Here is a 24,204-nt window from a genome sequence, read left to right on the forward strand (position 1 = left end):
CTATTAATTTTACTTTCTCTTCTATTCTGTCCTTGACATAAAGGCCTACAAGTAATATCTTGCACAGATTCCCCATCTTTCCACCCCAGTATTCCATAGTCCTTTCATAACAGCATATTCATCTCCACCCTCACTCTCAAAATCAACATAAGAAACAAAAAACAAAAACAAACTAGCATTTAACACATTCTTGCAACAAAAATAACTAGACAAAATATATTTATCATCTTCTATTTGAAACATTCCCTTATAACAGCTCAAAATGCAATACAATTCAAATAACAATCTAAACAATAATGCTTTAAGAGCACGAAGTTGGCAGCATTTTTTTTCTAGCACAGATAAATTCCTTGCATATACTGCAGATCCCATTAAAATCAATGGTAGCTGTGTTTCTCACCAACAATAATTTTGCGATGGATTTTTCATGAACAAGAGTATCACTCTTACTGTACTCTTGATTGCAAACAGTCATCATGGTTTACTTGAGATTTAGGAGTACAGAAAACAGTGTATGAATTGACTTTAAAAAAAACTCAAGCTATAACTATGACTGTAGGAATTGCAATCAGTGCATTTGACTTGAGTACAATCTTATAATTCCTCAATATCATTTCTTGAGAAGATTCTTCAGGAAAATAATTTACAAAGCTGGCATTTCATGTCCCACAAGTCACATCTTTCTCAAATCTTGGCACTTTAAGTCTCCTCAAATGCCACTTCGGCCTGCGCTCGAACATAGAATGTTCCCTGATTGCAAAACTCCTTTACTTGCACATAGAATGGGGCACCAAAAATTTCTGCTACTGTTGGCGACTCAGCCAAGTTCTTCACCACTTGGAACTTTGCTTCTTTTGCTTCTTTTGTGTTGACAGTGCTGCGATCCAGTAAATACTCTTTAAAGCCTGCAGTGTTGTTCATCAATTGCTGGCCCCAGGGAAGAAGGGCAAGGCTCTGCAGGACACTGAAAGCTGCCACCTGAAGGTCAGTGAACGGCTGCTTCGCAATAGACCAGATAACGTCAAACGGGTTGGCGCACAAGTGACTAAACCAGCCTTCTGTGACCTGCAAGAGCTCTACTGTTTGGTCTGCAATCTGCAACATTAATGGATTGCATGAAAAGAATAAGTGAATGAATCAAACACTTTAAAAGAGTTCAGAGGCAAGAGATTTTTGTTCTGACAAAAAAGAAAAAATCTTCAAGGGATAAACATGAAGTCTTGTGAAGATATATCAACAGAAAAAAATGTCATGTTTCACTTCATAATAATAATAATAATAACAATAATAATCAAAAAATACTTTTCATTTATAAAATATATAACATGCTTGTCTTAAGTGAAAGCTTGAGTGGCATGTCATTTTAGACATGGACCAGAACACGCTACCTCAATTCTCATCAAGCTGGCTAGCGCATCCAAACAACGAACACGCATGTCACTGGGGGAGTCTTTCAAAATTCTTCCAAGATTGCTTATGCAGTCTGTCATTTTGTTGCCTGCAAGTATTTCATTTCATGGACCACATTTAAGATGTGAAAACTCAAAAGTGCCAGTTTTATAACACATTCAAAACTAGAACACAAAAGTGCCCCTAAATATTTCCTAAATTTATTAACGGAAGATAATGTCTTACTACATGATAAAATGAAGATAAAGAAGAGTTCTGGCAAAGCACAATATATCAAATGTAAATCACTCATTGTGCTGCAATAACAGCTTCAATTATAATGTAGCATACAGTCATAACAGTTTTGCTTATAAACATTTATCCATCATTTTCTTTGATATTTCACTCATGTTATCAAGGTATGGCCATATGCTTCCACCATCCACCCCCTCAGAGGTGAGATTGCTGAATTTATTACACATAATTATGTTGAGATAACTGCACAATCTAAACTGCTACAGTGTTTAAAAGGTACGTGAAGACAGGAACAAGCATGCTATTCACTTAACAGCAGCATATCAGCAAAAATCCTCAAGCACCATTTTCTCTACCTTGTTTAGAGAGTGCTGCCTTGCCCTCTACAGTACTGCCAATGAAGCCAACAGTTTCAATGGCCAAGCCCTTTATCCCCGAGTCTGATTCACTGATTGCTGAGAACATGATCCCAACAAAAGTCTGGAAACTGTTAAGCACCTCTTTTGGATGAAACCGTGCCAGCCCACCAAAAAATTTCATCACACCTGAAAAGGAACATGAAAAGAAATCAGAAATGGAGAACTGGCGATATTTTTGCACCACCATTTGTTCGTCACTTACATCAAACAAAAAAAGTGCACCAGGATACTCTTCAAAAAAATGATAAAACTAATGTCCAAACAAATTTAGCATGTGACAAAAGTGTAATCAGTCACTTCTGGCATTCTAGAAAATGCAAATAGTTCTTCAAAGTTCACATTAGTCTGTAAGATGTTTTCATCATCCTTAAGGCCATCTCCATAACCTATCCAAGCTCGTTGGAGAGGGAGATGTTTGAGAGGGCCCTTTTCTCAGGGAAAGGGGGACGGGGGGAAACTTTATACAAAAACAATACCTATCTCCCTTTCTTCACTGTCTTACCTCCCTATAACCCTCGTGGAGTGAGTACCAATTCCTGACAGCTAGATCAACTGGGAGGAAGTTCACTTCACCATATGGTGAGCCTCTTGGTTCGGATACCAGTGTTTCAAAACACTATGTAATTTTTTCCCCCTTGACCTTTTTAGTGAAAGCAAAGGAACTTTTTGAAATAAATTGTATTTGTGAGACTACAAGAGAAAAAGTTACCTGGCAACAGGTAAACTCCCATAGGGGCAGAGTCTGCAGTAGACATCATCTCTTCCAGTTTGGTAATTACACCCATCTCATCCATGAAAGTCAGTCCCTGCCTGGACTGGGCTAGATCTGACAGAAGCTCCAGGCAGTTCAGCTGAAGAAGAATGTCATCCACAAATATCTCATTGACCAACTTCAAGAGAAGCCCACAGCCAGCAACACTCTGGAATGCCTCGTCAGAGAGATTGCTCACTTCAACAATCAGCTGGTGCACCAGAAAGAAGATAAAAATACAGTTTTAAAACTAATATTATATGATTATCTTATAAAGATTTTTGGTCTGGCAAACACAAAATGAACAGATTTAGGTTATGATTATAACACTAAAAACTGAAACCTTAAGTCTCAGATCAAATACCATGATCTTTGGCAGACAGAGGTATGCCATTGTATTTGACTGATTCCCTCATGCATTTTTATTTTATTCCCTGAGTTGTCTGTATGAATACATATTCTGCATAACTACTAAAATACAGGGAAAATGTTTACTCTTTTTCAGGCAGGACAATGGCAGCTGTTAAAAGAGGGATTACTATGGATCTCACTAATGTGGCAAATTGTAATGCCATAATAAATTACGCAAAAATAAAGTTGACCCTTAGAATATCAACCAGATACTGGATAATGTAATCAATGATATGATAAAAGTAAATACTTCCTTAACAGTCAATCATGAGACCAACCTGATAAACCCTATATCTCACTGTATCACTTTTCTGCATGACATCATGAAGCGTGTCCAAAACTTCACCACTGTAGACAGCCTCTAGTCCATTAGTAGTACCTCCTGCAAAGTCATATATGTGACAATATAATAATAGGATTCATATAGTGCATTTTCCCACAAGTAGTTGAGCTCAAAGCACTTCATAAGAGACCAGAGTCAGTGGGGAATGAGACCTTTTGATATAAATATCATAACTGAGTACTAACAAGCACAACATACACTAACATGCACTGGTGAGCAATACAAGAACATGAAGGAATGCAGAGATAGGAGCATGGAGAAGAAAGGACAAAAGGAACACTCTCTCACTTAAACAGGACCTTGATATTAGTGCAGAAGAATTACTGGAAGTCAAAAGATATAAATCTCCACCTAGATTGACAAGGATGTTATGGGCTGCACGTGCCACATCCTGGTTCTCCTCTTGCAGCTGCTGTGCTATGCTGACCAGCAACTCTTGACACTGAGCTAAACTCCCTGAAGATTCCATGCTAATGCGAGTAAGCTGAAGAAAATATGAACAAAAAAGAACCATTCTTTTAACTCCAAAGGTTGACAGAGAAAATAAAAACTTTCAAACATTATTGTCATCTGTACTGTACAGATAATGACACTGACAGATTGTACTACAAGACAGGATAATACAAAACTTTAAAGAAGGCCATAAAAAATAAAAAATCCATTTACGAAACCAACATCTAGGTTCAACATACATTTTATATAAATATGTACTAGAACAAGCTACTGAGCTGATTTGATCAAACTGTCATTCTCAGTTCAGTTGGACAAATCTGAACACATCGTTTTCAGATTATATTCACATCATGGATAGTATACCTTACCTGTGAAAGGCACAAAAGTTTAGCATTTTGAGTTCCATGCTGGAGCCACTGCTGGAACTGCTCTCTTAAATTTTCTATCAATACTTCTGAACTAAGAGGTGTAAGAAGTTTGTCCAGAACATTACAGCACACTTCAAGTTCAGCACTGTAACAAATATAAATTTGATCCTAAAATATTATTTAAAACATTACATTTTGCAACAGAACTCAAAACGATTCTATATTTCAAAATCAAAGCTTCTGAAAAGTAAACATTCTACTTCACATTCATCTAATGTGAAAATTATACGCATCAATTCTGCTTCGTCATTATTACGTCTGCTGCCTGATATTCAGATAAACAGCCAAAATAATGAAAACAGAAAGCTTACAAGAATAAACCATACACTTTGAAAATGACTTAAACAAAACTGTTTACCATTCCTGTTCTAAAGCACGAATGAGAGTGAATGATAACGCAAATGCCACACAAATGTCAGTGTCATAAACAAATAAGCTCAGTTTTGCACTTACTTATTATCTGTTTGTAAACAGTTGAAGACAGGAATAATCGACACATTGGCCACACGGTGCTTTACTTCTGATGGAGGAATCGACGATAATAATGTTTTTAATTTTTCTAGCTCAGATAACTTATCCCCTGAAGTTGAGAGAGAGTTGATAAGTTCTGGGACCGTGTTTGCCGCCATATTTTATGTGTCTTCTCGCGAGAAAAAGACGAGAAAAGCGTGGTTTCTAAGAAACGCTGGTAATGGCGTCCAAAATGGCGCACTCCTTGTGTACTTCCAAGCTTCGAAGAAAGGATAGAAATAAGCAGTGTAACACATTTCATATGATTTAGAAGTCACCGCTAATTTATTGAAGTGTGTGGTTAAGCATCAGACATAAAATGTCGGAGACTAAATCAATGCGTGTAGTCCCTAGTGGGAAAATATATCGACAGATGTTTGACGCACAGGTACGTTAAAAACTGATCGACAGACACAGATTGGCAAACAAAGAAATTTGACTTTTTAAATTTGATAAGTTCATATTGTTTTAATTTTAGGTTTTCATAAAAATGAATTCTCATTTAGGAAAATATCTTCTCAAATGTTCTAATGACGCTTGCACTACTCTTGCCGACATATATACTTCATTGGGATATCATTAACACTCAGTCTGTCATTAAGAAAGTTCAACAGCGCCTCTTCCTTCTCTGGAAGCTGAAGTCTTTCTCAGTCTTCTATGGATTTATTCAGCGATTCGATTGATCTGAAATAGAAAACTGCTCCAAAGTTACTGAGAGTGACCTTCTGACTGTGAACAGGCAGACACGTACTTTTGATAGTGTCTTCAATTCTACCTGACGATAGCCATGTTCTGTTGGAAGAGTTCTATTAACTTCTGTTGGGTGGCCAGTTCTGTATACCTGCATGCAGAATCAACAGATTGAGGCTATATCATTTGTAATTGTTTTGGCTGTGTGTCCTTTGAACACAACTGTGTGCAAATCAATATAGATTATTTACAAATCTGAATCATGATTGTATACAGGTCTGTCTGTCTTATGGTACTGCTGATTGTTGTTGCTGTGCCGTGTGGCTCTAACCCTTGCTTCCGTACAGAGCTTCCACTATTTGACTTCTAGAATAGCATTATTGAGAATGCTATATAGACATATAAGTGCTTGTGTATGCATGCGAGTGTGTGTGTATAATAAAGAGAAAGAGAAAAAGGCAATATATATGTTACACACATACATGTACACACTTAATTGTGTGTATATTGAGTTAACATATAGATTTTTAGTAAATTTACATCCAACAGCTCCAGCTGAGCAAGAGTTTGACAAAAGTAGTGTCACAAGACAGGCATCTCCCAGAGATGATGAGAATATCATCACACAATTTACCAGCATCAGCCCCAGTGTTCCGCCTCACTCGGGAAGATACTGCCCATGGGATCCTGACAAGACGCCAGCACACCTGGGTGGAAGCATTTCCAAATGATCCATACACAGAAAACCCAATTCTTTACAAGTAAGCTTTTCTGTGACATTATGTCCTCATGTTGAATTTCATTTTCTTTATTCAATTTTTATAGATATAAATTTTTTTTTTTTACTTTTGCAGACTTAACAGAGTAACTAGCAAGTTGTCTCTTAATAAATATGTATTAATTTCATGACGCTTTAGTCACCTTACATTTTTCTAAAATAATTAAGTAGACTTTTACATATAAATTTAATCCTGGCCTTTTTTTTTTTTTAATTTCCAGTTTATAAAGCACTTAAGAAAGATGTTAATTTCTTAATTTTGCTACTGCAAGTGAATTTACATTCACATTTGTTTAATTATTACAAAATGATTTCAGATTTCATTTTCTTACAGATAAGCTTATTTTTGAAAACTTTCAGGCAATACAAAGAATTTGTACGCAGACAGTTTGGGATTTCAGAGAACTTTGAAGCTGGAATAGATGTCCGTTCTCTTCCAGATATTGTTGGTAGGTTATTGTGATCTAACAATAAACACATTATTTTAAAGACATCTCTTAATCTTAAAGGCCTTACTCTTAGCTTAGGGCAAGAATGGTTTGACCCAAAGGGAGGTGAGGAGTACACAGTGTCGGTTACCCTAGTGGTCATTCTTTGCTATTTGTTTTTATCTGGCATGTCAAGTACCATCACCTCCCTCTGATGAATTTTCATTCTTTCTTGCCTGAAAACCTTTGATAATATTTTCTTAAGTGTTAGTTGGTCTTTATAAAGTGCTGTAAAAATGTTGGTGATTGTAAAGTGCCTTAAGCATAGCTCTGTCTACTGTAAGTCTTCTATTAGTTTTCAGATTACTGTTACAATTAATAAAGATAATAATAAATAATTAGACAGTTTAATTAAAAAGTTCCTATCCTTATTCAGTCCCAGCCAAACAAGGATCAGATATAATTGAAAGAATAACCGCAAGCAGGAAAGAAAGGTATGATTTAATATATTTTTATATAAGTATAGATACATATATTTTCCCCTGTATATGCATATATATATACATCAGTATGGAAAACTCCAATAATCATTATTAATTATTGATTTTATTAATATTTTAATTTTTACAGGTTATGAGGTGTTTTGAACTGACTAAGAAAATCATAACCATATCAGTTCTTTGTCAAGATGAGAAGATCTTCCTGATTAATGATACTGATTATTCTAATTCTGTTTTTATTTTTGTTTCTCAGGCATGAAACTGCAGTGGAAGATATGCACCAGGAACTGTCTGTGATTAGTACTGTAAGCATTTTTTTCTGAAAACAATGTACTTTCTTATATGGTAAACAATAATTGCTTATACTAGACAATTTCTTGTTGTCACAATGTCTGAAGAATTTTTTCCTCTTCTGGTTTATAAAAGGATAATATTCTTCACAGCCCAGGCATCATTATCTTGAAATTCTGTAGAATTAAATGAACATTTGTCAATGTTATTCTTGAGTGTTCAAGAATGTGAATATGTTAATGAATTCATTTACATTGCTAGTCAATGAAGAAAGAAGGTTGTGTTTACAGGAAACAGAACCACAGATAACTAGAGTGAGTGAAGAGACACTGCAGATGCTGGCAGAAGGTGGTGCTACAACTGCTGGCCTGCTGGCCCTAATTGAAAAAGACGAGGTACCTGCTCTCTGTTATCGTAACTATCTGATCACAGTTCACATAACTTCCTGCTCACTGTTCTCATAAGCTGACTTGGTATAAGACATCAGAAACCCACCCATCCATGGTTTGGTGCTGATCAGTGCTGTAATCAATCTTTCTTGTAGAACCTGTTGACCTACAGCCTGGATGATTTGATCTCACTGTGGAAGGAGGTGGAAAATTCCACTCCCTGGCACCGTGAGTTGATACAGCAGCTGGACATGAAGCTAAACGAGATTGAAGAGAAGCGCATGGAAAGGGTGAGCAGAAATGGGGTATAATGGTCTGTATAGGGAGGAAACTGCAAAATTCGGCCACTGAAAGGAAGCTCTATGGGAGCAAAAGAGACTTCATTCACACTGCATCATTTATCCTGAAGGCTAGCCTGAGAGTATAAGCTAGTGAATGGAAAAGAAGAAGTCATCATTCTCATCATCACTTTCATCACATTCTTCAATGTCATCATTGCTATCACTGACATAGTCATTAGCTGCATGATGATAGTCATAACATTCATGAAAAAGTTATAAACAGGATGTGAAACTTGTCACTGTGACATTATAGCAGACAGAAGATAGGAAAATTTTGTTATTTCAGATCCGCAGAGTGTTTCAGGAATATTCAGAGACGCTTAAGAAGATCTCCTACCTTTTGACCCCTGACCTTGAGCGACTTCTGGACAGGGAATCACAGGTTGGTCACCTTTCCTTTCACATGCGTTCTAGCTGTTCTTAAATTTTTGTTTACTTGTTTACTGTTATGCTTGTTTTCCAAAACCTGAGATGGTCATTTTTTTTATTTTGTATTATATATATTTTGGTTCCATGTGTTTACAAAAATCGCTTTTGCTTTATATGTGTGTGAATGATGTGTGTGTAGTTCAAAGGTACGGTGTTTTACCTGCTAAATACCCGTTCCTGTAAAGAAATTTTTCTATCAATTTATACGCAAATTTTCAGTCAGATATACAGGCAGGAAGTTATACAGTTTTTCTACAATTTGTATTTAGGTATGTTTTCACAGGAAACTATATTTGCCAGTAAATATCAAATTAGGCTCTAAAAACTCCAGTAACAAATGATATCAAGCAGTCTAGACATTCTATATTTATTTTGTATGATTATTCAGAGATATTGTTGCCATGAGATAGTAGAACATATCTTTGTATATCTTACACATCTTCTTTTATTCTTCAGGTCATCAATCAAACATGCCTCAGCAACAGGCGGGCATATGCAGACCTCTTTGTGCGGCTTATGTCTGCAGACTTGGAACGCGAGAGAACACAGCACTCAACATGGTGTCAACGAGTGGAGGACTGGCAGATGCTTAGAACTAACAAAGCTGTTCAGAGTTTCAGGTAATATTAACTTTTCATTCTGGCCATGTTTTTGTAGCAGTTGGCATCTTGCTGATCTTGAAGAACCTTTTTTGCGTGGCTATTTTTACTGTTAAGTTCAGGTTATAGTAGACTGCACTAAAAACAATTATTTGAGTGAATCAAATAAAAAAAATGACTTTTCAGGGATCCTTTATTTAATTTTGATGTGAAAATACAACAGAAAAACTTTATAGTTGTTAATTAAAAACTGATATATTTTTTTAATGGGATTTATTTTTAACCTTTTCTGCATGTATTGATTCCTTCAGTTTGTGGCTTCTGATCAAAGTAGAGCCCTTTTACTTCAAATATTCTCACAGCTTGTCTAAACTGTCCTTTCACATAACCCATTTTGTGTGGTTTTCACAACTTAAGACATCAAGAGGGAAGACATTCTGATCACAGGAGTTTTACAAATGTTTAAAAAATTCATCAGATGCATTCAGCTTTTTTAGACAGTTGACAAGAACCAAACATCACAATGGGTTTCTTAAGGCCCACTAATTAACTTATTCAAAATGATTATCTTTGTGATCTTTAGGGACTTTATGCAAAGTGAGGATATCGTGAAGCCTCCAGGTGTGGAAAATGTGCGAAAGTTCATGATTACAGAGCTGGAGATTCTGAACTCACAAAGACTAGAGTTTATCAGTTCCCTCAGGTTGGTATCACAGTAACACTGTAGACGTCATATTCTTAATAATAATAATCGACTTTGCTTATATAGCATCTATTTCAGCCCTATGGCAAGCTCATGGTGCTTTACAAATAATGATAATAATCATGAATGTCATGAATCATTCTAAAAAAAACAATTTGTTTGGGTAGGGTAAAAAGGAGCAAAAGTAATGGAATAACTGCAGTACTTCACTGTGCAGTACTTTGCAAAATCTTATCAAAGGAAACTGACACTACACATCTAATTAGAGTTAATTATTAAGATCTCAAGGTAACACGATGCAAGAATTGTGATGCCATGCTCAGAAGGATGGGCACAGTTATAAGTAGCTCAGGAATAATTTTTCAGTCTAAACTTTGTATGTGAGTTTTTTCATGTTACTTTCTCCCAGTTTATCTGTGTTTCTCTTCTGCTTCAGAGATCTCAAACCTCCAGTCTCGACAAAGTCAGCAGTTTACACGTGGAGACAACAGATGAAAAAAGTATCACAGGAATTAGGTAAATAATGGCCAAGAATGGCTATAACCTATGATCTTTATAATGTCACTTGACTTAGTGTTTGTCACCGATGTAAAGGCTTTGTTTGTGATGGCTGCAGGTCAGTGAACTTTGAGGAGTTCACTGTGTCTAAGGTGTGGTATTTGGAAGGCAGATCCCCAGCGCTCTTCTTTTTGCTGTCTTTTACCTTCCTCTGAAAAATCAGGTGCACATGATGCTAAGTGGGCAGGGTGAATAGTTTAGTCACAGGTTAAGAACGAGCCTCAAACATACAATCTTCTGGTCTGAAGCAGAGAGTATTACCCATCACATTGCGGAGTTATCCCCCTTTAGCATTGGGTTTGTTTTTGTTTTTCTTGTGGAGGAAGAGGGGGAAGGAATCAAAAGTAGAGGAGAATTATAAAATTTTTATTTTTCAAGTGCTTGCAAATTTTTCCACTAGTGATCAGCTCTTTTACTTTAACTGATATTGCTGTGATTCCAGACAGAAATAACTGTGTAGATGCTAATGGTTTTAATGTTTAGAAGAACAAAGATGAATTGATGGTAGTGGTGGTGGTGATGATGATGATGATTACAGAATCTGTGAGTCAGATGCATCTGACCAAACTGTATGAGGAAATGGAAAAAGTTTGCCAGTCATGCTTGGAGAAGATTGAAAACATTAAGGTCAGTAAAGCTAAAACGGTCCTTCTCACCTGAACCTATCTGGACTATACAATAAGCGAGGTCTTTCTTGTGGACGATGCAGAGCAGGTGTCTGACACATTAAACTAGGTGCTATCTGATTGGTTGCACTATTTTGTGAACTCTTTGGCTGACTGCATTAATCGTCTAGCTTGCATCTAAGCATATGTTTGCATGTGTGGCCCCATAAAGTCTGAAATTTTACAATAGAAGTTGTACAAACACTCTAACAAAAACAATCAATATATTACCTTGATAATTTTTCAACAATGGCTACTTGATTCCTAAATTTCAGAATGAGATTCATAATGAAATGATTCAGAGTAAAATAAGTCCCTGAACCAAGATCCTCATTTATAGTTTATGGTCAGTTTTATCAGAGATTGACCATGTTTCTAGCATAAGAGTTACCTAGATCATAAGTGAAACTTGTTTGAGTTTTCAAACTCAATCTGTGATGTAGCAGAAATAAAAAGCAATTGTCATAATTGTTCCCTTTTATTATTATGTTTTACATGCATGTTCTTTTAAACATTTCCTCATACACTGGATTCTCAATGGCAGAGATCCATGCTGGAGGAAGGCATAGTCACAGAGAGTAAGGCTCAGCAGGTGGTTGAGGAGCAGATGCTGCCTCTTGTAGGAGAGCAGCAGAGGATGTTTGAGCAGAATCTAGACACAATGGAGGTGCGGTGAAGGAAGTGTGTTCTCTGTATGCATGTATGCTTTAATACAATATATATATCCCCCTCCTACCAACCCCAGCAGTTAACCCAGCTATGGAATGGGTACATAACTTTATAGAAAGTTGAGGAAAGTTAAGCACTGTGAGGAGATTGGTACCACCCTTACAAAAGCTCTCCCTGTAGACTGCAAGAACTATTTTTTATTTTATCCCAATTTTTGACACCTCTGTGTATGTTTAGTTTGATCAGTTCATGAGTTACAGAGTACATATTGTACAAAAATGTTATTTTATCATGGATTATTACAGTTTTCTTACTGTGGCACAGAGATTTAGTGTGTCAGTGTTTAAAAGAGATTAAAAACTTCATAGTGTACAAGACACTGCCTGATAAATATATATGTATGTGTGTGTGTGATATGTGTTTATGCATTAAAAATATATATAATATTTCAAAGTCATTAACAAATTACTTTTTTATGAACAGAAGTCAATAGCAGAACACACAAAGAAGATGGAGGATGCCGTACACTCGATGTTCAAGTATGCTCAGGGGGTTGCCCATCTCTGGGATGTACATGAGATTGGTCTGGCAAAACAAGAGCGTGCCCTGCAGGAAAAACTTGATGACAGTCGCCACGAACATGACTATGTAAATCAGGTGAGCTGTCAAAGGAAGTGAGAATGAGACATCTGATCTGCAAGGATAGCACAAGATGGTCTGACTCAATGAATGATGTTCTTGAGAAATGTAAATTTCTCTACCATGTTCATGCGCATGTGTTAGGTAAGTGAAGAGACATACAATACAGGACAAGGCTGAATTGTTGGTTAGAGGTTCCGACAATAATTTCCAGCTCTACCTCTTCATTCAGTTTCCCAATAAAGTATGCCTGCATAATATAACAGGAGTGGGAAGCCAACCTTGACATTGTGATGGACCGCATGCGACAAGATGCATCAGAAGAAGCTCTCCGGGACAGCCTTAGCAAAGTCTTTGACATGCTGGAGAAGATACAAGAGTTGTAAGTACGGGGTGGAAAACTCCTTTGCCACCTGATTATTCTCTTTTGTCTTCCAAAATTAAGATTCTCACTCACTGACCTGTAATCAGTATTTGCCATCGCACATGCTGTGTTTTTTTTTTTGTTTTTTTTTAGGCCCTTCGCCCCTCCTGGGGCATAGGCCATCGACGACAGTCTTAACTGTTGTCAATGCTTTGGTAGCAAGGATTTGTTTTTACGGGGTGGGGGTGCTGGCCCCACGCCCAACCCTCCTCCTTTTTCAGCCGGGCTTGGGACCGTCCTTGGCGGAGGGCAGCCAGCCCTGTAAACAGATGCCACGTGCAGAGAAAGAACAGCATGCCCGAGACGAGAAATGAACTCAGGGCAGCCAACCTTCACTGTATTGGTGACAGGCGCTAACAACATGCTGTGTTAATACTGCAAAATGTTAGAAAATTAATTAGACCCCACCTCAGTATGGAAAAGACTTTCTAGCATAATCCATACACAGCAACCAGCAACAAAAGTTGAAAAATTATTGGTTTCTTTTAGTTTTGATTTTATTTCTTTATTTGTTTAGAATTTTAACACACTCGGAATATTAGACTGTGCACCTTTACTAATGTTTCTTTTTGAGTTAATAGAAATTTAAATTTTCTTGTTTCAGTTATAAAGAGTTTCATCAAAGCCAGAAGAACATTGTCCACATGTATCCAGACATGGTTCAGTCAGAACTTAACAATTTTGATCAAGCCATTTGCACCTATTTCTCTTTGGATCGTACCCACCCTGATGTAAGAGCGTTTCTCCTTTGCTTGAGTTTGTTAATTCAAGACCATTTGCATTTGTTTATAATTCTTTGCTGACTCTGACCACAATAATCCACAAAGACATCACTATGACACCTACCAACCTAACGCAAGTAAAATGATGTCTCCAATTTACCTGTTTATCTTGTGCAAGTAAAAGTCACACGATTTCACAATTACTATGTGATGTAACATATATAAAAGTAAAACAGTTTCATCATTTTACATATTATCCTTGCACAAGTAAAAGTCAGATAATTTCACAACATACCATTTAATCTGGTGCAAGTAAAAGTCAAATAACATCCCCCTTATGTCATCCCACCTTGTGCAAGTAAAAAAATACTTTAAAATATCCTCACCACAGATCCTATCCACTCATTACATTAGAGCTTTTCTTATCACCTTTCACTTTTTTATATTCATATAGCTGATCATCTTTGGCAAATGTTTTAATTTTTTGAGTAGAAAGTTCCTATGCACTGCATCAAATGTTCTACCTTTTGTTGATAAAAAGAAGCTTCATTGAGAAGAGCCATGAGACTAAAAACATTTACTATGCTAACCATTTTTTTGTACATTTTTATACTAAATTTTAAATGATGCCAGTCTCCCTGTAGTTTGTTTATGACAACTTTAGCAGAACATCAATCATAGACAAGATGAAGGAGAGGAAACAAGAGAAAGCAAGGTGATTAAAATCCTGTTTTGCTGATGTTGTGTCTTAACATCAGGACAAAGCCAAAGCAGAGGAGGAGTTGCGTCCACAGACACCAACAGAACCAGTAGAGACAGAGGTCTCCAGAAAATTTGGATCTGTAACACCAGAGCAGACTCGTAGAATATCTCGTTCAATAGGCAAGACAAAGGCAGTGGAAGAGGCTGTGAGTATTGTGTGCAATTTTAGTTCCTTCTTCAGAAAAGTTACAATTGGAGCTGCTTTTCTTACAGTTGCCACTCCCGTTACAGGGCCACACATGTAGCACCAAAGATGGGCACTAAAATGAAGCTACACTTTTGGTAGCATCAAAGCTAGGTAACAACATGAAGGCCAGATTTATAGCGCTGAAACGAGATAACAACATAAAGGCCCCTGTGTGAGCTTTGACTATTTTTGCTTGCAGTCCTTGCACCTAAAAGAGTGCTCTTGGTTTCGAGAAAAAAAATGTGCATGATCAAGGTAGTGACACCTGTGCAAGATGCATTTGTCATTTGGTTGGATACCTCCCCTGATCTGATCATCTCCATAAAATATTCAGGGCTATTCCCCTTGATCTGGCCAGACTGTCAGAACAAAACATAAAGATTTACATTGTCCTATTTTTAATTAAAAGAATTCTGCAAAATTAGGAGACTATCATCAATGTGAAATACAGTAAAGAGATTTTTTTTTTTACATATCTTGTTATCAACTCAAGACAAAAAGTATAGCATGCAATATTCAATCATTATTTCCTGGCCTGTTTCTGTGTAAAAGTTTACCCATAATAGAAAGATCATAGCTAAATATGGCAATATTTTTTTTTTATAATTTTAAAGTGCTTCTCTATCTGTGTGTATTGGCTGTTTGAATGTTTCTGTGGGTGTGCAGCAACACCTCGTTTCCCACACACACAACCTCACTTTCTCTTGTTATCTGTGATTTCCATGCCTCCTGTCTTTCTTAATCTGCACCATTATGATCCCTCACTGCACCCAAAGCATCCACAAAATAACTGCATGTTGTATGTAGATGGGCAGTCTATCACAAATTTAATCTCCATAAGAAAAGGGCGAACACCTTTGAACAACTGATTTTAATTCCTGCTACACACTTTATGCCGATGTGGCTTGAATGTGCTCAATACTATAACATAGAAGTTCATGTGCACACATTCTTAAGTTCATGAGCAATGCTACACGAGATGTGCATGCACACACACACACAGGCAAAAGTGAAAGCATCACTGAAGAACTTTTGTTATTTTGTTGTAATCTTATTATTTTGTTAGTATGCTGTCATAGAAAACATTCCCTTAAAACAAAGTAACTATGCTTGATTCAAACAGCAAGGCTTTCTCCTGGACTCAGAGTTTAGTATTCTTTACTTTGTCAATTCATCTCACTCATTCAGCCATTACTCACGCTCATGTTCCAAAGTTTGCTTGAGAAACAAATACGATACGAGAGGACACATACCATTTTCAACCAGATAAACTAGGTTTCCAGGCTGTTTACCTCCTTGTTTTTGTTCTCATTTCCTAGTAACCAACATGTGGGAACTGCTGTATTCTCCTGTGAACACATGAAGGGCAGGATCATTTTGTTACATTAGTCTCCTTCCCCATTTCACCAAGGCTTACAGCAGTATCACAATCGCGTGTTTTCCATCAGCTCATCAGGCACAACCTTGACCCCTTTAGTCATAATTGACCCTTGGCGGAAGAGAGGATTATTAACCACCACTTTCTCCCCTCGCATTTCTGGCACTCCGGAGACCAAGCCCCAGTCCTGATGGGGGTCCGCATGCTGCTGCTGCTGCTGTAGCTCATTGTTTCCTGGCAGCATCGGCAGCCCTGACGCACGTATTGTCCACTGGCTGTTGACCGCATGGCTGACCTTTGGCACCTCTGGGCCCTGTGGGTGGGCTCCAATTAGGAAGGGGCATTCCATTTTCAGCTCACTGCCGCCAGACACCTCCACGCGGAACTGAAAGATGTAGTCAATCTCAATGATGTCACAATAGTCCAGGTGTGACTCTGGGATGTAAGGAGGCAGGGGAAGACGCACGTAGTTCCACCTCCGTCCTTGATTGTACTCCACATCAAACTCATCTCGCTTCTTGCTGACCACCTGCCAAAATTGAAACCAAGTAACTTGAATGGGTGTTTCTCTTGGTGTGGGATCATATTTGTTTAGTTTTTGAGATTGTAAAAGTGTAAAGTTCATGTTAAAGTTCTAGGGTAACATGAAGTAAGACTCGGGTTCCAGACATCACTTTATAGCTTTGGAAACAAGAAGCATTTCCCTTTGCCAAAGTTTTCCAAAAAGTCTGCCTCGCAGTCTTACAGAAAGTCTTAGCTTCATGGTGCACTTTTCTAGAAATCTGTCACCATCTCCAGAGAATTTCTTTTCATTATAAATTTTCATATATTTATTTTTACATTCACTTTAGATTATTTTTCTGAGAGGGTGTGTGTTTTCATTCATTCAGTTTTGGGGTTCTTTGCCCTGTCTCGTTTGTAACGGAATAAAGCCTCACCTGTCGGAAGCTGGTCGTCTGGTTGCGCGCATGGTAAACGGAGACCATGATGAGCGAGGCCTGCATGGCTGTGATGGTGCGGCCGCTGCGGTTCTTGATCTCCGCGTGCATGAAGACGTCCTCGGCCGGCACACCACCCTGCTTTTCCAACGTCAGGCGCGCCGAGATCTTCCCGAACGTGCACGCGCCCCACACGCGCTTCTCCTGCTCCAGCACGCGCGGCTCCTCCACTGATGGCGGCAGCGGCCAGCGGCGCAAGACCAGGAACGGTTCGCTGGTGATGGCCGCGTCTGCGGCTTTGACCCCGGCCACGGTGGCCCGGATGGTGTAGGTGACATTGCCGTACTTGCCGATGTAAGAGGAGGGCAGGTTCTCCGGGACCTGGTACTCGAAGGGGAACTGGTGCAGGCCGGGGTCAAGGGTCAGGGGCTGGGTCTGGCGGGTGTCCAGGACCATCTTGGAGGCGTCGATGTAGGTCTCTTGCGCTTGGCAGATGCTGGCGTCCCCGACGTCCTTCCAGCTGACGGTGCCTTCGCCCACCACGCGGATGGTGATGCTGCGCAGCGCCGTGGGCCGCACCGTCTTGACGACGATTCTGCCGCGCAGCAGCTCCCCGGGCTGGTACTGGTACTGCTCGTCGATGTCGTGCTCCAGCACTACCGTCAGCTCTTCCACCGCGGACATGGTCAACAACTGGTGACGATGTGAAGTTTTCAAAAAGAAAAAAAAGGGTGGGAGGACAACAGAGGGGAGGAGTCGAGGTGGGGTGGGGGGAGTCAGAAAGTCAAGTACACGACATCACAGCATGTGAGTCGAAACGATATTTTTACCACCGTTGTTTGTTTGTTATCAGATCGGTAATTAGATACGGAGAGGGTTGAGCAAATGTAATAGAGAAATTTAGGAGTCGGTGCTGACGGCAAAGGTCAAAAGGATAATATAGGGAATAAGCGCAGGTCACCAGATGGAGGCAGGTACAAGAGACGTGCTCTGCCGCCCCGTCCTTTTTTAATCAGGTCGACGATGAAATGTAGAGATGGGAGAGGGAGGAGGAAAGGATAAGGAGCCTTTAGCCTTCTGGTCTCTGGTGAGCTCGAGGTCACAATCAGAAATCGAAGTCACGTGGCGCTTTCGATTGTCTTGTGACTACAGTCGCCGTGCATCCGTTCGAGTGAGGCAGCCTCTATCTGAAACACAAAAATCAGCATCAAGAAGTGGAATTGGTGCACAATTGCATCCACTAATCGACTGTACGCGAGAAGAGAGGGAGGGAGTCAGAAAGGTGGGGGTTGGGGTGGGAAGCAGGTAAGGAATAGGACCGTTGCCCCGAACGGCTCGTTCATCATCTTCACCACTTGAAGTAGACCATACAGCTTCAATTATGAAAATATCATTTCATATAGATCCCACAGAAGTGCCTATTCTTCGTTTTATCTGATGATATTATTTTGATAATTTGAGTTGTGATACTTGATAATTTCACTCTGATAATTGGACATCTTCATTTGGGTAGTTCTGTGGAGATTTAAAGGCTTTTAAGGTTTCCCGAAAGAAAGAGAATTTATCGCTCAGACTGTTAGTAGCTTGTACCTAGTTCACAACTAGTATCTTATCAGGAATTGACTCCGATATTTGCACTCTAAATGGTCATTAAAGAGGAAGCGCGTCTACATCGGAGCCAATCTTCTGGCCTTTGTTCAAGAAGATCGACTAGCGACATTGGAAACTTCTGGTAAGAGTAGCGACGTTGCTGGTGGATGTATTTGGAAAGTTAAAGGCGACGCTGCTACGTGCAAGCAGACGAAATGCGAATACAACGTCTTTTTTTTAAATTAAAAAAATTTAAAGAAAACAGCGCGCCGAGACTAGCTAACGAGGGCAGCATCACCTCAGCACGAGGCACGGAAGCGGCGTCTGCATCAACCGTTGGCGTGCTGCACGACGTGGGTATGTTGACGCTGCACAGCGCCGGACGCCGGCGTCTCGTTTGAACAGGGCAAGTCTCGCAAGCTCCGGAGGTCACCAGCTCTTTGATGTGCCGCCTACTTTCATACTCCAGTTTCCTGCTGATGCGGATTTCCCTCTCCTCCACATCCACCCACCCCCAGCAAACGCTGGGAGGGGAAGTTGTAGGGGATGTGGTGGTGATGGTGGTGGTGGTGTGTGTGGTGGTGGTGGTGGTGTGTGTGGTGGTGTGTGTGTGGTGGTGGTGGTGAACGTTAACATGCACAAAAAGACTGTTTCTGTGTCACCCACCCAAAACCACCCCGCTACCCTTTTAATCCTCCGCACGTCGTTGCCAGAGTGTCTTGGCAAAGCTCTCTATTTGAGGCGGCAATCGGCAACGTTGTGTTTATCTGCTGTCCTGGCTTCTCGAACTTTTCTGTCCCCGCTCCCATGTTTTTTTCGTGTACATGGAAGAGACACAAAGAGCTAGAACCTGACCCTTCCTTCGCTGTTTCCGAGTCTAGCTTCTTATATCGAAGAGACTAAAAAAACTAGGGTCTGGTCCTTCCCTCCTGTCTTCCCTTTCACCTGTCTGTGTCTCTCAATCCGTTTCTCGTATCTCGAAGGAAGAAGTAAATATCTGATGCCGTTATTATTTTGATATTGGCCCGCTCTCTTCTAGAAATCGTGTTTCCACAAATAGAAACAACAAAGTAGACGAACAGATGCTTTGATCAATGACCGAGAGGCTGGTTTGTTGATTTTTTTCAACAGCAAGGGCCATTTCTCGGAGATAAATTTGAAAAACAATGATATCATACAAAGGCCAAATAATCAGGATCAAGCGATCAGTACAACTCAACATAAAGTCTGTAGAAGGGACAGAAGCTCAAACAGTCCAATGAAAGTGTGTTGTGGTCTCCAAAGAGGCCGACGAGAGAAAAAAAAAAAAAAAAAAACAGCGATCAACCCATTAGAATGAAAGCAATCATGTTTCGGGGTAATACGTACATACACATCCTTGACGAGCACAATCACAGTTTTTGTTTCTTTCTTTCTCTCCTTCCTCCAGCCAGAAAGTCCCGTGTGACCGAAGTCTCTCGATACATTCTGAACACTTCTAACCGGTGTCGTTCACAAATGTCGGCTAAGTGCTGTAAGAGGGTGAATTGTGGAAATTACCTGCCACACCCATACCCACAACCCACACGAAGAAATATGTTGCGAAATCTTTGAAGACTCCAGCCAAAGGGCACGCCGTCCGCCGAGGTCAGTGTGGTGGTGATGGTGGTGGTGTGGTGGTGGAACTGGGAAGATAGAAAAAGGTTACTTGTTGTCAAGGAGTGTCTTGTTATTAATGCAACAACCTCGTAACTATTTTATACCCAGGGTTCCATGACACGGCTGGCTGCACACAGCTTGTTATTTGGAGTCACCGAGAAAGCTGTTATTATTTATACTTCCCATGGTGTGTGAAATGTACGACACGACAATATGATACAGTGTGTATTTCATATGATATGTATTAGAATCGCTAATAACCTTTCATTAGAATGTTGTACACGACTCTATCAGAGAAGTGCAGGATACACTGAGTTCATGATTATGGGGCATTTCACACACCACGATATAATCCCTTTACACAGTTTTACTTCGCGTAGTTTTATTTGAGAAGTATATAATATACCGTTCACAAAAAGGAAATTATCCCCGTTCCCAAGCCTCGCCCTCAATTCTCCATGTTTTAAATTTTCTGTGCGCAGTTTCAGATTTAATTTTTTATGTGTTTGAAGTTCTGTCCTTCTTCCCCAAGCTGTTCTTAGCCTTACTGTCACTTATAAACACAGAATTACTGTCAGTTTATTAAAGTGTAGTTAGAAGCACACACCTGTTCTCCAGTATGTATAGTACCCGCCGTCTCCATCGCTTTTATCCGTGACTTGTAAAGGCACCCGGGTGTTAGAAGCTTAATAAAAGACGAGAAGGCCGGTTTCCTTTCACCAGGTCGTGCATTTTGTCCGAGTGTGTGCATAACGCCCTCGTGTGCCTCAGTTCTCGTCAGCGAGTGACAGGGCCAGGACGACACAAAGTCTCACACGGTCGGGTGTGTTACGACAGGTAAGACAGGTGTGTCCAGGTGGGCGTGTCCAGCATCCAGCTTTCAAGAAGCGGACAGACGGGTGGGAGCAAGGGTTGTAGTGGGAGTGCAGATTATACTTATGTATGGCACGTTATGATCAGCGAGCTCCGAGCTAACATTTACTCTTGATGTTATTGTTTTCTTGTTAATCCACATTTCATTGTCGGATGCTCAAGTTCTCACCCCGCTCCCTCCCACGCACATCCCCAGCCATCACACCCTTCACCCTCTGCAGAATGCCCTCTGGGTGATGGCTTCAGGTTGGTTTACTGCCGGCACATCAACGACACTTGTCTTTGTGGTGAACATGTGGGCCGCCAACGTGTGCGACGGCGAGACGGGGCAAGCTTTTAATTGATATTGCTGCAGCTTTATGAATATGTACACAGACTTCACCTTACTGTCGGCTGTGCATGTGGCAGGACCCTTTGTCTGACTCTTATATTGTCCATATATGAGCATGTGTCGATGCCTTTTACACGTCGTGTGGTGCAGGTTCTTTTATCTCCAACCCCTTTCTTCTGTCGCTTTTTACCGGTCGGACATTTTGAAGAACTGGTCCTTTGACTTCTGAAAACGGTGTGTATATAGGAAGAAAAAGAAAATAAGCTGCAAGGAAGAAAGGGGCGCCCGGCAGTGTATGGTTAGGACGCCCTCTTATCACCACAGCAGTGAAGAGGTTCTGGGTTCAGGTCTCTTCTTGGAACACTTGTGACACCTATTCGCAACGTTGGCCGTCGATGGTTTTCTTTGGTATTTCTTTCAGTTTTCTTTGGATATTCAAGTTTTCTCCCACTCCTCCCTTCCCCCTATAATGCGAAATCACCTCAAGGTGGAAGCACTTTCCTACTAAATAAACCAACCGACCGACCTACGGTATAGTAACATATGATGGCATGTGAAGTGTCTCAGCGGGAGTGGTGGACAGGGACTGGGGACAAGGGGAAACCTCGGCATGTGACTTAGTAGGCAGGGGAAATGGCAGCCGACGGCTCGACGTAGGACCAAACGCGTGACAAGCGTGTTCCTGTCACGTGAAGACGTGACAAATGACCGAGATCTTGCGGGACAATGACGTCAGTGTTCACGTTTTAAAAATTCTATTCTCTCGTCACGTCGCTCGATCCCCGCGCTGTTACTCGTGCGTGTGTGTGTGTGAGAGAGAGAGATTGTGTGTTTATGCGTAGGTTAAAGAGTGTGTGTATGTGTGTGAAAGAGAGATTTCCAAACGCGTGTGTGTGTTTTATGCGAGAAAGAGAGAAAGAGAGAGCAAGCAGAAGAAGGTTCATATTTCATTGTTTAACTTCTCTCAAATGTTTATTCTCTTCCGCGGAACCTCTGTCATCCCGCGATATTTTTAACAAATCCTGTTTACCTGCAGCATAACACAGAAACATCACGCCTAACCAGTTACGGTAACATTTTTTACACGATATTAATTGTTGCTTTACCTGTAAGAATGAGGACCACTAAGTGCAACCTTAGAGCGCAGTTACCCACGCCAATCAATCAACATCGTCACGCTTCACGGGTCTCGCCCGGACCTACTTCCTTCTCCCGACCAAAGAGAGGTAAGGGGATCGAGTCTTACCTTGTTCCCTATCCTAGTCCTGGAGATGAGACGAAGGAGTTTAATACTGCAAACGTTTCGTCTACCTCCGCGACATAGTCCTCTGCGCCATGTCAGGCAAAACGAAGCCCGACTTCAAGTGTCTCCTCAGTCAGAACCGTAGGTAACGCACCCCAGAAACTCTTCCGTCCCTCTTCCTGAGGAAACCGCCATAGACGTGCACACTTTTAGGTCTTAAAACGGTTTTTATACAACGCATTCAAAAACACTAAATTTGCTTCTACAAAACGGTTTTAAGGTTTAGACATGCGCAGCTAAGCCCCGGTCAACAACTCCAGCTCGAGTAATGGCATTGATCGTTGGTAACCACAATGTTGAAAGCCGGAATAATAATTTGTTGCCGTCTGGTGTAAAGCCGACAATGAGGGAATGTGCGAATGTTCGACCTCATGCGGTTGACACCTCCACACGCGGACGTTGAGGGGAGCACTAGCGAGGTCGAGGCAAAGAGAGAACCTTTGGTGTCCGTGTCGATCATTGAGTGGTGTTAGTTGAAAACTGCATCAACCGAGCCATTTGCTGGAGTCCCGGGTGCACAAACCCACACAACTTTCTCTAGTGAGTGGCTTAGTCGCTCGACAGCAGTAAGAGGCGAGAAATCATTTCGCAGCTCAAGATGAACGGCTTTTGTCTTACGATGACGTCATGGTTTTTCTGGCACCATCGTGACGTCATGGCCTAGCGGGTAGACTTTTTCAGGTAGAGCCCAACCGTAGACAGGTAGCGCTGTCTGAAATCTCTTTAAGTACATGCATGGTTGTAGGTGGCTGAGAAGACAGGTTACGACTAGACTTACGATACGCTTCATTAAAGACAGACAACGAGGGTAGACCTACTCGATGTCTGTCGATATTGTATACGTGAAGGCAGTACATACATACTTATTGCTATACTTACTTGGTTCGCGTTGGCCCTGAGAAACTTCAAGAAAGCTCTGGGAAGTCCTCAACAACGACGACGTGGTGTCCTAGACAACAGTAAATCCAGGAGCAGTCACACGCGGCTGCGTCGCGGAGACGTTTGTAGTTTTGATGTAGTTGGGTAACTCCTGCACCTGCCTCTCTCTCTCACACACACTCTTCACTCCAGTGTGATACACACACACGCTCCCTCACACACACGCACACACATTCATTTCCTAGACGCTCCGTCGTAAGGTGACACACCTGGTGACACACCTGGGATTCTCCCCAGCAAAAGGCAGTCCCCCTGCCTCGATCCCTCCTCCCGAAGCACACGTGTTTGCAGAAATTCCTCACTCGGCAACTCGCCGCCAAAACACGGTTAATTCTCCGCTGACGACAGATCAGGGACAGACCTTATACTCGCCGTCGTGTTTTCACGGTGAGCTACTAGACAGGACCTCCTTCCACGCCCTGGCGAGATCGAAATGTGTCCTAGCAGTTCGTGCCAGGTAGGGCAAGTCTACCGGCACATC

At 40.7% G+C, this 24,204-nt stretch overlaps 3 protein-coding genes across 5 annotated transcripts in view; 1 reads left to right on the plus strand and 2 right to left on the minus strand.

Annotated features, from left to right (window-relative positions):
* Nucleotides 1-215: 215 nt before the first annotated feature.
* LOC112575880 (26S proteasome non-ATPase regulatory subunit 5-like) lies at nucleotides 216-5,113 on the minus strand. The gene is made up of 8 exons (XM_025257997.1): nucleotides 4,903-5,113; nucleotides 4,390-4,534; nucleotides 3,920-4,052; nucleotides 3,504-3,607; nucleotides 2,773-3,025; nucleotides 2,001-2,189; nucleotides 1,389-1,498; nucleotides 216-1,095 (listed from the first exon to the last, which is right to left on the minus strand). Exons 1-8 carry the CDS (start codon nucleotides 5,076-5,078, stop codon nucleotides 700-702), a joined length of 1,506 nt encoding a protein of 501 aa, XP_025113782.1. The 5' UTR covers nucleotides 5,079-5,113; the 3' UTR covers nucleotides 216-699.
* Nucleotides 5,114-5,135: 22 nt separating this feature from the next.
* The window catches only part of LOC112575879 (coiled-coil domain-containing protein 180-like), a 37,319-nt gene continuing 18,250 nt past the window's right edge, over nucleotides 5,136-24,204 (plus strand). For all 3 annotated transcript variants that reach the window (XM_025257994.1, XM_025257995.1, XM_025257996.1), the window contains exons 1-17: nucleotides 5,136-5,347; nucleotides 6,199-6,410; nucleotides 6,788-6,876; nucleotides 7,292-7,349; nucleotides 7,609-7,660; nucleotides 7,937-8,041; nucleotides 8,191-8,325; nucleotides 8,663-8,758; nucleotides 9,262-9,425; nucleotides 9,988-10,107; nucleotides 10,544-10,623; nucleotides 11,204-11,292; nucleotides 11,875-11,997; nucleotides 12,483-12,656; nucleotides 12,905-13,020; nucleotides 13,667-13,793; nucleotides 14,543-14,692. In XM_025257994.1, the coding sequence (XP_025113779.1) occupies nucleotides 5,279-5,347; nucleotides 6,199-6,410; nucleotides 6,788-6,876; nucleotides 7,292-7,349; nucleotides 7,609-7,660; nucleotides 7,937-8,041; nucleotides 8,191-8,325; nucleotides 8,663-8,758; nucleotides 9,262-9,425; nucleotides 9,988-10,107; nucleotides 10,544-10,623; nucleotides 11,204-11,292; nucleotides 11,875-11,997; nucleotides 12,483-12,656; nucleotides 12,905-13,020; nucleotides 13,667-13,793; nucleotides 14,543-14,692 (1,959 nt within the window). In that variant the 5' untranslated portion in view covers nucleotides 5,136-5,278. The remainder of the gene's footprint in view (nucleotides 5,348-6,198; nucleotides 6,411-6,787; nucleotides 6,877-7,291; nucleotides 7,350-7,608; nucleotides 7,661-7,936; nucleotides 8,042-8,190; nucleotides 8,326-8,662; nucleotides 8,759-9,261; nucleotides 9,426-9,987; nucleotides 10,108-10,543; nucleotides 10,624-11,203; nucleotides 11,293-11,874; nucleotides 11,998-12,482; nucleotides 12,657-12,904; nucleotides 13,021-13,666; nucleotides 13,794-14,542; nucleotides 14,693-24,204) is intronic.
* Nucleotides 15,542-24,198, minus strand: LOC112575881 (arrestin domain-containing protein 4-like). The gene is made up of 3 exons (XM_025257998.1): nucleotides 23,664-24,198; nucleotides 17,050-18,236; nucleotides 15,542-16,640 (listed from the first exon to the last, which is right to left on the minus strand). Exons 2-3 carry the CDS (start codon nucleotides 17,731-17,733, stop codon nucleotides 16,158-16,160), a joined length of 1,167 nt encoding a protein of 388 aa, XP_025113783.1. The 5' UTR covers nucleotides 17,734-18,236; nucleotides 23,664-24,198; the 3' UTR covers nucleotides 15,542-16,157.

This window comes from Pomacea canaliculata, linkage group LG11 (assembly GCF_003073045.1).
Source record: "Pomacea canaliculata isolate SZHN2017 linkage group LG11, ASM307304v1, whole genome shotgun sequence".
Classification (NCBI taxonomy): domain Eukaryota; kingdom Metazoa; phylum Mollusca; class Gastropoda; order Architaenioglossa; family Ampullariidae; genus Pomacea; species Pomacea canaliculata.